The sequence below is a fragment of the Echinops telfairi genome, unplaced genomic scaffold (genome assembly GCF_000313985.2).
Source record: "Echinops telfairi isolate 266 unplaced genomic scaffold, ASM31398v2 ScPeMD7_10;HRSCAF=50, whole genome shotgun sequence".
Lineage (NCBI taxonomy): Eukaryota > Metazoa > Chordata > Mammalia > Afrosoricida > Tenrecidae > Echinops > Echinops telfairi.
Window position 1 is genome coordinate 6,347,206 of NW_022103907.1, and position 12,017 is coordinate 6,359,222.

Sequence of the window (12,017 nt, forward strand, 5' to 3'; positions counted from 1 at the left end):
TTGACTCCACCTCACAGAACGCCTACTTGGGTCATTATGGACAAAAATCGCACCCCTGGTTTGGAACCCCGGACTCTCGAGCACGACTGTGTTCTTTCTTTCTCAGCCTGCCTGCTCACAGACTCAGCACTGGGGTTTTCCTTGGACTCTTCCCTGCCGGCATCTCTCTTAAGCACCGTGAAGCCAATGAGCTCAAGGCTGTACATTTATAAATAGCCTTATTTATAATTATAGGTGTTTATTTGTAAATGAATTCAACACGAACAACAAAAATTGCAGTGCCCAACTTGGAACATATGCCTGTGCTAACAATGGGCGAAAGACATTACTTGGATGTCTTTGAAGCTCCCACACTGCAGTTGGTACTCTAATTATCCTCATTTTATGCATGTGGAAAGGTGAGGCTGAGAATGGTGAAGGAACTTGTTCCACGCTACAGAACTAGTAAGGGGCAGCAGGAGGATTGATCTCTAAGCCTGTAGTTCTACTAGTGTCACTGCGTCCACGAGGACAATGTACCTCCTTCCGCGTGGAGTCTGAAACAGAATGTCCTATGGTAGTAACTCATTTCAGAAGCTGCTGGTACCTCCTCATGAATTCTGTGCTCCTTGAGTCTCTGGCAATGGAGCTTGTTTGATGGGTTCCCTTCTCCAGGAACTCCTTTGGTCCTGCCTTCATCCCAAGGTGTGTGTGTGAGTGGTGCGAGCCCTCAGACAGGGTTAACCTGAGCAGACTTTCCAGCAGAAGGGAGTTTTCAGCAAGGATCTGTAGGAGTTGGGGAGGAATTTGGCACTGAATATTTGCAAGAGGCACCCTACCTTATCACTATCAATAAAGTGTGAGGTGTTCCTGGATGTTTTGTTTGGATTAGAAGTGGGAGGTCTTTACTGGGGGGCTAATGAGAGAGAACTCTTGGAAGAGTTAGGAGATAGCCATTGCAATTGGAATTTGCTAACAAGTAGGTTGCTGTGCATTCCTTGTCAGGAGAAGTGACACAGTAATTCAAACACTATCACCTACGATAGATTTGAGTGGGTAGAAGTGCTTTGAAAGGCCACCCTGGAAGTTGTTTGATGAAGAGTTGATCTAACAACATCCACCACGAGTTCTTTCTGAGTTTCTGTCATTCCGGTTCATCTCAGAAGTTGTTTCGCTGGAAGTATCGACGGCATTGGGTAGCACTGCTGATCAGACTTCACAGGTCACCCTTTGCCATCTAATTGTACACCTGGAAATAATTTGCTACGTACCCAAGAAACACAGTAATGGTTTGCAAGTAGCAGTGAAGTCATTATGTCTCTTTCTTTGTTGTTTTTCTTTCCATGTCACATCTTTTTGAAGAAATCAATGAATGTACTGTGAACCCTGACATCTGCGGAGCAGGACACTGCATTAACCTGCCCGTGAGGTACACGTGCATATGTTACGAAGGTTACAAGTTCAGTGAGCAACAGAGGAAATGTGTTGGTAAGAGACACAGATGTCTTTTATAAAAACAAAACCAAACACGTATGAAATAGAAATGGGTTGTACATTGAGAACAGTTTTCCTGTGCGTGCCTGTTTACCGATCTTGGGCAGGGGCACTGCATCAGAATGTTTAGACCCGAACTAATGAAACTCAACGTTTGCCGACCTCCTGGGTGCTACAGCTTCTTGGTTCAGTTGCACCAAGTAAAATAATTTCCAAAATTTTTTCAGGTAAGCAAGTAAAAGCATTAAGAACTCTAGAAATAGCTACCCACACACATTTAGCAAGAACAAGTTAACATTAATAAATGTTGCAATAATGTGTTGTAGTCATTTATGTATATTGGATCTGACATCTAACAGATTTCTCTTGAAATCCCTGTTAGAAGAAAAAGTCTTCAATATATACTTAACATGAAGCTATTGCTGAGTATGTGTGTGTGTATATATATATATATATATATATATTCTAGTTTTGTAAGAAAAAATGAATAACAATAAAGGAGTATGAGAGTGTTGAGTACTTCATTTTGAATGTGTGTTAATTCTAAATTTAATTACTCTCTTCTTCTAGAACAGTGGTTCTCAGCCTTCCTAGTGCCACGGCCCTTTCATACAGTTCCTCATGTTGTGGTGACCCCCAACCATAAAATTATATTTGTTGCTACTTCATAATTGTAATTTTGGTATTGTGATGAATCGGGCGACCCCTGTGAAAGGGTTGTTTGACCCCCCAAAGGGGTCGTGACCCCCAGGTTGAGAACCCCTGGACTAGAGAACTACAAGGTAGCTGTAAGAGTTAAAAGGAGACTACAAAACAGCAAAGGCACTTAGCGCGTTCATATGCAAGCATCACGACTTAAGAGTCACCTGTTGGTTTGTGTGTCTGTTGGGGTGGGGGCACCCACTTGCTCCTTCACATGCCGATTTCCCATTCATTTGTACATAGCACGTGTACTGTGCGCTTAGGACCCTAACATAGAGGGGCAGGGGTGATCGCCTCTAACTTGTCCGTGTGCTTGGGTTTCTTTCATAGCTTTTCTGCTGGTGCCTGGCCACACCTGGGAATTGGGTGGCACATTTCAGAGCTCTGGTGACTCCAGTTGTCTTGCAGATCCTAAGATGCTCTGAAATCCCTGTATAGCACCAGAGCTTGGGTTTGAGTTTGTAGATTTTTGGGAAGAAATGCCCAGTAAATCCCAGCAACAGTCTTTCCCTGCTTGAGGATCATGACCACGTCTCCTTTGACTGTTTTCCATCCGTTTTCAAGGTGTGGGGTGCACAGGGCATCGGATGTATTTTACAGAACAGAGGGGGAGAATTTCCTGCAGCAATACACTAACCATTTATTATTATTATTATTATTTAGATCATTTTATTGGGGCTCTTATAACCCTTGGTACAATCCCTGCATCAGTCGTATCAGACGCATGTACACTGATCCATTGACATGTATTTTTGTTGGCAGATCTCGATGAATGCACTCAAGTCCAGCGCCTCTGCTCCCACGGGCGCTGTGAAAACACTGAGGGCAGTTTCTTGTGTATTTGCCCGGCAGGATTCATGGCCAACGAGGAGGGCACGGACTGCATAGGTACTAGCAGTGTTTCCCGTATCCGTAAACTCTCCAGATCAGGGATCTTAGATCCCTCAAGGCCCCATCCGTCAGTGATTAAGTAGACAACCCAGAAACTTTCATGAAGCCCCTCGGTAGCATGAAATCCTTGAGGGGTGCAGTGCACAGGGTTAAACCCTCAGAAACTAACCACCAGGTTGGCCTCAGCTGCTTCAGAAGACAGACCTGCTGATGCTGTGAGGTGCCTTCTCGTCAGTTCTGAATCGTGGCCTATGAACAACAGAAAGGAACAGTGCCCAGCCCCGTCCTCCCACTTGCTCTTCTGTGGGAGCACACTTCCCCCTGAAGAGCAGCCGCTGGACACCCTGTAGAGCACAGCTCGACTCTGACACACGAGTCAGCATCAACTTGGGGACCACTGGTTTGGGCAATTTGTTTGTCTTCTTGACAGAGCTGTTTCTTGCCATATTAAGCAGTATCTTATATCACAGATACTGGGAAATAGAAACTTTCATTCCCCCCTCGTCCCCCACATAGCACTTTTGAATAGAGAGTGTCAAATGGATTACACAGGTACAATGCATAAGATGCATTTAAAATACTACTTTGGGAGCCTGCAAGAATCAAAACCTCTGCATTTCGAAGCATTTGGGACAAATCAAAGACACCGTAGTAGAAATTCTTTACTTTGTTCCTAAATTAGACCTGGGCGCTGGGAGAGGTGTGACATGCTGTCTTGCTAAGTCTAACATGAGCGTGTTTTCTGCCCCATGTAGATGTTGATGAGTGCCTGCGGCCAGATGTCTGCGGGGAAGGGTACTGCGTCAACACCATGGGGGCCTTCCGCTGCGAGTACTGCGACAGCGGGTACCGCATGACCCGCAGAGGCCACTGCGAGGGTGAGTGTGCTGAGAGAGCTGGCCACTGCAGTTCCCAGTGTACGTGTGGCCCCTGACCTGGGCCCGGGTCTAACACGCCTTCTCATCCTGAACCTGGGTGCTCCCTACTTCCTGGACCCCCTCACTTCCGGGGCTGCATTAGGATGAGCTTCCACTCTTGTGCTCCTTTTTAACTCACTGCGGAATCTGCCTCCCCTGGTATTTGGAGTAAAGTCTATGTCAGCATCATTACCGACAGACTAGCTTAGTACAAACTCAGAATTTATTATAGTGCCCGGGTGACGCTGCTGGGAATGGGGCACAGGTATAATCATTGTTGATGCTTAAATTTTTCTTTTGTAATCATTTTATTAGAGGCTGTTACAAATCTTAGAACATTCCAACCATCACTTGTATGGAGCATATTTGTACATAACTTTGCCATCACCATTTCATAAACATTTCCTTCCTATTTGAGCTTTTGGTATCAGCTCCTCTTTTTACCCTCCCCCCCTAACCCTTTGACCCCTTGATAGATTATAAATTTTTATTTTTTTCAAATCTTACACTGACCACTATCTTCCCTTTATCCATGTTTCACAGAAATGGGAGTAGCAATACCAGGGGTAATGTGAACAACACATTACCCCAATCCCCCCGGCCCCCCCCCATGAACAACAGAACAACACATGCTAAGTTTTTGACCTTTCCTCCCAGCTGCATGCTTTTATCTCAACTCCTCTCTGTTTACATGAGTTCTGGGACTTCCTTGCTCCCTCCCTACAGGAAGATGATCTGACCAGTGCCGCTCAGATACCAGCTGTGCCAGATAAAATGCCTTTATTAAGACCACAGGAGTTAGCTCTCTCCTGTTAGAAAAGTGTTTTGGAAAATATTTATTGCATGGCCTAAATGGTTACCCATTTAATGTGTTTGTAAATGTTTGTGCCCGTTACATGAATCTAGTCGAAGTCATCTTGGGGCTGTCTCTTTCCCTGTCTTAGACACGTCCGGGGAAAGAGCTGAAGAGCTGGGGCTTCTGAGAGAGTGGTCGAGGTGTCGGCAATGACAGGAGGACAGTGCGGGTGCCCAGGGCTTCTGTCTGGACTGCCTGGAGACCAGCCTCATTGAATTCAGCCTGACTTCTGGAGTTAGGCAGAGAGAGATTAGGGGGCAATGTTTCTTCTCAGCTGCCCCATGGCCTGCACATATTGGGCTTTGTCACAGCTTTGATGGCCTGGGCTTGGAGAGAGAGCTCAGGAGACCTTTTCTGGCAGTCTTCGGCCGCCTCTCCTGTTAGCCTCTTGCCTTGCTCCCGCACCCTTGCCCTGGGGACCCACTCTAGAGGGGAGTGGGAGGATTCACAGTGTTACTGGATTTCTGATCAACTTGGGATAAGGCTGGAGCCATGAACTCTCCCCTGACAGCTGAGAGGTGTGGGTCAGGCATAGGTGTGAGTGTCCCCAAGGGGTGTGCAGGGAACGCTCTTGCTCCTGAGAAGAATGGAAACAAGAAAGTACCTGGGCTGCAGCATCAGCTCAGGGCCCCCACCTTTAGTCACCATGTGGCCTCAAGTTCATTACCTGGGTCTTTGCAACTTCGTGCATCATCTGCAAAATGGGATTTATGAAGTTATGTTAGATCTCTCTCTCTCTCTTTCTCTCTCTCTGGAGAGAGATACCTCGGTCGGTGGCTCCTGGTGAGACAGAATTCACGCTGAAGCCTGGTTTGTTACCCAAGTGAGTTTTATGAAAGTTTGAAGCAGTTTCAGGTTTGACAGTAAATGAAACACAAGCCAGGCAGAGTCCGCGGCATGGTTGGCGGCGTTGGGCTGTGTTGCTGCACTGAGCTGTGTATCAGCCATTGGGAGAGAGCACCCGAGCAACACCGCTGGCTGTTCTGGACCCTCATTGGGAGGTGTGGTCAACCCCATTGGCTGAATCAAATTCACCTGGTCCAGATGACCCAGTCCAGGTGTACCGCTCCTTCTTGGCCCGGAGCTCCCTCGAACCTGACGGTTACCTTGAGATTGTCATGAAAATGAATACATGCGGGGGTTCTTGTACCGTACCCATCGGGTTAGTAGTACTCAAGAAGCACTCCGCCCCCTGCCGATTCTGACTCAGAGAGACCCCACAGGGCAGACACATAACCACTGGGAAGCACTGGTCGGTGTAAACCTCCCTCCTCCCTAGCCCCTTCAGTGGGGGGCATAGGTCTTCTCAGCACATTCCTGTTGGGAAAATGCTCAGGTGTGTGTGTGGTGGGAGGGATGGAAGTAGAGGGGAGTCGTTTACCTGACAAAGAGGTGCAAAGTGACACCCCCACAAAGAGAAGTCAAATGCGGGTCCTTTCTTTGCATGGCAGAACAGCCCCAGGATGGAAAGCTGTAATATTTAAGAAAAAACCTAGAGTGCCCGGAAAGACGGAAAGGAGTAGACCCGAAGTTTGACAATCATTCAATGACAGCTCGGAAACAGCCATCCTCACTAGATGGAAATGATTTAGCAGAAGTAGTACCAGGGTTCTCCTGGGAAATAATGCAAAATTCCACCCTGGTGAAAAGGCTCAGAGAGGCGAGGGAGCCAAGCCTGCGCCTGTTTTCCCATCCCCTCATGGACCACAACCAACGGTCCCCGGGCTGCTGGCGCACTGCAGATTGCTCAGCTGTCCCTAACAGAGCTGCTCTCAAGCAGCGCCAGTCTCCAAGGAGCCCGTTGTAGTGTGCAGACATTATCTCATGCAGCCTCACTTTATTCTTTGAATGCGTTACAAGGCAGGTAGTCCCCAGTTCCTGGACACGAGAACACGCCAGCAGAAGTGAGAGCTGTGGGAAGTGCAGGGGACGTTATCCTGGATGGCTCAGCAGTGCCCCAGCCTGCCTCGGTGACCTTCTCTGAGCTAGCAGCTGTATTTCTACGATTGAAAAGAACAAAACCAAGAGACCCTCCCCATCCAGAGGAGAATGCAATGCTCGTTGGAAAATGAAACTGGCAAACCCCACCTTGCTGTAGAACCCGAAGTCCCAGAACATCTGACCTAAAAACACCCACTGGGGGCTCATTGTCCGCTGGCAGGAACTGTTTTACGGAGAGGAGATGGCAGTGCTGACCTGGGACTTCTGTCAGTGCCATCCTCAGGTGTTCAGCATCCCTTCACACATGCCTGCCGCTAGGTACGGTGAAAGCGTTCATAAGGACTGACCACAGTTACGACGGCTAGATACCCATTTAGTGGACCCGTGATTCACGTCCTTTCTTGTTTCAGTTCATGTCCTGAAAAAAGCACTTCTATTGTAAAGATGATCTCAAGTGCCCCATTGGAGTAGAGTCGATTGCACGTCATAATGACCCCAAAGGACCGAGTGGAGCCGGATCGCTCAGTTTCCGTGGTTCTCATCTTTACAAGCACATGGCCATACTTTTTCTGCCCCCAGGGCAGCTGGTGGGATTCTCTCCGCCGATGTTTTTGTTAGCTGCCAAGCACTGAATAACCGAAGCACCAAGGCTCCTTTTCGAAGATGAGTAGAGGTCCAAAAACATTTACATTCATCACACTTAAGACATTTAATATGCTTGTTTGAATTCAAAATCTACCTTTAGCGTATTGTTTATTTTAACAGGAGCTAGTATCCAAGGGATTGCCTTTGGATATTTTTCTTAAGTTGATCATAGTATAACACGTCCTATTGACTTGTTTGGGGGGTGTTGATTGCTACCGCTTTTTAAAATGAGACCCTAATAATCTGAGGGTTTTTTGTTTTGCTTTTTGTTTAAGTTGAAATCCCAGTTCTGGAGTTCGGTGTGCTGATCCTTGGTGCTAGATGTGAGGGCTGGAAGAGAAACATCATTCGCCCTCAGGGTCTCTTGTTTTCTGCTACTCGCTCACCTGCCCCTTCACTACACATTTTTGTCCCTCTTTTTTAAGATATAATTTTACATTGTGATAAGTGTGTTTGTAACACAGCATGTACCATGTCAGCATTCTTCACATGCAAACTCCACAGACGTGAGCTTACGTCCATCCTGTTAGTCAACCATCGCCCTTATCTGTTCCCCGGTGTCCCATCTACCCACTGCAGCAGCTCAAGGAGCCTTCTTCCCTCCCTCCTGCTGCTCACTCCTGGCCACCATGAGTACACTCAGACCTCTGCATCTCCCTTCTAATGTGTCCTTGTTTGCCCACTCTTAAAAATGCCCCAGCCTGTTGCAATGATCTCATCCACAGTCGCAAGAATTGTTAAGGTGTTTTTCCCTCTTCTTTTCAAAACTAACTATAACTAATATATCAACCTTGAATCTTACAAACGATGGTATTTCTTTACCAAAAGAATGTTTTGCTGTCAACCATACTAAAATCTGGAAGGAGGCTGAGTTCACTCTTTTCCTCCGAATGTTCTTTTTCTACCATGTGGGGATCTCTGTCATAAATTATTTCAATGTAGGATGCTCCTGGGTCCCTTCAGTCACAAGGAGGATTTCTGTCAAGCATCTGCTTCCTGCAGCGAGAACTCCTCATCGCTGGAGCTAGGGGTCCCTCACTCTCGCTCCCCTTCCTCGTGTTTCTTTCTGGCAAACTTTACTGTCACTTGAAAGATTTGATGTCCAGAAAGTGGACACAGAGGAGCTGAGAGTTGAAGAATCTGGAACGCGTGCCAGTCCTTTAGTCAGGGGGTACCCAACAGCGCCTTATTGCTGGGTGCTCAGGGGACCTCGCGTGTCACTTGGCCAGGCATTGCTCCCCTCCCGGCAGTGTAGATGTGCTGCTTTTTGCCCCTCTTCACAAAGTGAATTTTTGCTTTGTTAATCTGATCAAATGTGTGTGACCTGGCTCTTAATTTTTCCCCCCAGATATTAATGAATGTTTGAGTCCAAGTAACTGCCCGGAGGAGCAGTGTGTGAATTCTCCAGGATCTTACCAGTGTGTCCCCTGCACCGAAGGGTTCCGAGGCTGGAATGGACAGTGCCTTGGTAGGTTGGTTCCCCAGTGTTCTCGCCACAGTTGGTTTCTCTTGCATTGCTCATCCTCTGGCAGGATGATGCAATGCCAAATAAGCCTTTTAAAATTGATTTCAGAGAAGAACAATGTTATAAACCTGTCATTCTAAGAAAAATAATGGTGAAGAAAATGCATGGGCATGAAGGATGTGAAATTTCAGATGAGACAAAAAAACAATGATTGGAACAAAATGGTTTTCGGGGTGGGGAAAGGGAACACATTGGTTGTTAGTGTGTGATAAATACGACAACTTAAAGAAAACAATAAACACCACAACAGGGAGAGAGAGGTTGGGGTTATGGGGGAGAAAGAAAGTACCATAGACAAATTATAATTTAAAAAATATTAAATTTGCAAATGAAGAAGCAAGACCATGCTCATGTTCATTCACTTGTATACATATTTAATAAATGTTGAGTACCTATGTTAGGCACTGAGGTGGGTACACTGATAAATTTGTTTTAGTTCTGATTGTTGATCTTGTTAATTGACATATGGTCAACACCGCCTCATAGGGATCCCATGTACAACCGAGCAAAATGTTGTCCTGTGTTATCTTCCTCATCGTTAGTCTGTTCAAGTTCATTGCTGAGGCCACTGTTTCTTTTGAGTACTTTCCACCTGCGGGGGCTTGTCCTCCAGTGCTGTACTGGTCAGTATTCTCTTGTGATCTGTGGGGGGGTGGGGGTTCGGCTCATTTTCAGTAGAGAACCAGGCCTTTCTCTCTAGTCTGTCTTATCCTAGAAGACCTGCTGAAACTGGATAGGTTTTTTACTCTGTTAGGCCTGGTTGACTAGAGAAACAAATGTAGAGACACTCATAGATGTGTAAAAGAGAGCTTTACATCAAGGAGCAATTGTATATTGAGAAAACATCCCAGCCAGTCTGGACGAAGTCCATAAGTCTGATATAAGTCCATAAGTTCAAAAATCCTTCTTGAGACTCATGCAGTCACCTGCAATGATGCAAAATGCAGAAAGATCACAGGCTGGTGGGTGCAAAGTCGTGTGGATCCAAAGTCTTGTGTATCCAAAGGTGGTGGAAGCATCTCAGCACCGGAGCAGGTCTCCATGTGGGAGCTGGCTCTTCAACAGGAAGGTAAAGCAGAGAGAGAGAGAGGCTCTCGCAGGGCTGAGTAAGTGAGAGAGAGGCTCTCGCAGGGCTGAGCAAGTCTCTGAGTGGCTTGTCAACAGGAAGACCAAGGCAGAGAGAGGAATTTCCCAGAATCCTCATGAGAATGCCTCATGTGAATCCCAGAATCCTCAAGGAGGCATTATCAAGCTGTGACCTGATTGACAGGCTAGACTCCATCCCTTCACTCTTAATACCCTCAAATTGACACAAGATTATGTAACAACCACACTACTATCTTTGCTATGATTAGCTCTTCCTCTTCCATGGTGTTCTGTTGGGTATGTCCATATGTGATCTTTTTCTTAAAAGTTTAACTCTTTTCCTCTCCATGCCAGAACTCTGAATACATGAGTTAAAATTTCCATTCACTCCTTTTCCCTTTCTTCCATAAATGAATATTAAGAACATATGAATATGAAGGGGTTCCCCCCCAAAAAAACTGGAAAAAAATGTTTTTCCCTCAAAGCTATGTATTTAAATTTTTTCACAAAAGAACCTTATGACCTTTAAAGTACTCCCCATTTCACTTAATACATTTGTCAAATCTGTGTTTTCATTCTTGAAAACATTTTTTTTCCTAACTGGAATTTCTTTTCTTTTCTTTTTAATACTTTTATTGGGGGCTCTTACATCTCATCACAATCCATACATTCATCCACTGTACATCCAAGCACATTTGCACATATGCTGCCATCATCATTTTCAAAGCATTCTCTTCCCACTTGAGCCCCTAATATCAGCTCCCCATTGCTTCCCCCACCTTCCCCTGCCCACCCTCCCTCATGAACCCTTGTTAAGTTATATATTATTATTTTCATATCTTCCAGCTTCCTCCATCGCCCCTCATCCACTTTTCCTTTGTTCGTCCCCCTGAGGGGGTTCTAGGTTGAACCTTGTGATCGATTTTCCTTTTCTCCCCTCACCCTCCCCTAATCCTCCTGGTATCTCTAATCTCATTGTTGGCCCTGGGGGGTTTATCTATTCTGGATTCTCTGTGTTTCAGGCTCTTGTCTGTAGATTGGAAACATTTTTCAAACTCATCTGTTTGGATGGCTGACAGAACCTCCCTCGCTTTTTGGTTTCTTTTTCACCTCTTCTGTGTCATCACATTGTTGTCCTTTTATGTCCCTCTTCATTTGTGGAAACAAAAAAAGTCACACAGAGTGAGGTCGGGTGAGTAAGGTGTGTGGGGCAAAAGAGGTGTGCTGTTTTTGACCAAAAACTGGCACACTGAGATGGCTGCATGAGCAGGCGCATTGTTGTGGCAAAACCAGTCCCCCACATGCCACCAATCAGGCCTTTTTTGTAGCACACTGTTACACAATCTTTTCAGAACCTCTAAATTGAAAGCTTGATTAACAGCCTGACCTGGTGGAACAAACTCCAAATGTACTATGAGTTGACGTTTTCATTCGTTCAGGAAGTTGATGGATGTCCAGAATAAGGTTTGTCATCAGTCGACATTGCACCTTTTTTGAAATGAGAAAGCCACTTGTACCCTTGAGTTTTTTCCTCCTAGCGCTGTCCTTGTAAGCAGTGCTCAACATCACAACAGTTCCTGTGGCATTTTTCATGAGCAAGAAATAAAATTCCACAGCCACACGCTGTTCTCTTAAATCAGCCTAAGATTCGAGCGAAACTGCTTTACGAAAAAATTTACTGTGACCAGAGAGAACCTTCCCAGATGATGCCAGCGGGTGCGCTCACTGAGAGCGTGTTGCTTGATGATCTCCTAGTGGGAAAAATGTGTACTATGAACGTTCCGCTGGGGAGATTTTTTCTGATTTGGGGAAGGGTACCCCCTCATATACCCAACACCTCAAAAAGTTCACAAAAATTGGAATGAAAGATAGTGGAGTTTTCCACAACTTTTTGAAGCTCCTTCATATACAGAGGGTGTATTAGTCTAGGTACTTTGGAGAAACAAATCCACAGCAACTCATGTATAAGAGAGAGTTTTAT

General features: G+C 45.8%; 1 protein-coding gene across 1 annotated transcript in view; it reads left to right on the plus strand.

The window, feature by feature from the left end:
* Positions 1 to 12,017, plus strand: part of LTBP1 (latent transforming growth factor beta binding protein 1) — a 476,077-nt gene that overhangs the window by 327,487 nt on the left and 136,573 nt on the right. Inside the window, exons 15-18 of the mRNA XM_045287025.1 lie at positions 1,342 to 1,467; positions 2,938 to 3,063; positions 3,822 to 3,944; positions 8,774 to 8,893. Coding sequence (XP_045142960.1) covers positions 1,342 to 1,467; positions 2,938 to 3,063; positions 3,822 to 3,944; positions 8,774 to 8,893 — 495 coding nt within the window. The remainder of the gene's footprint in view (positions 1 to 1,341; positions 1,468 to 2,937; positions 3,064 to 3,821; positions 3,945 to 8,773; positions 8,894 to 12,017) is intronic.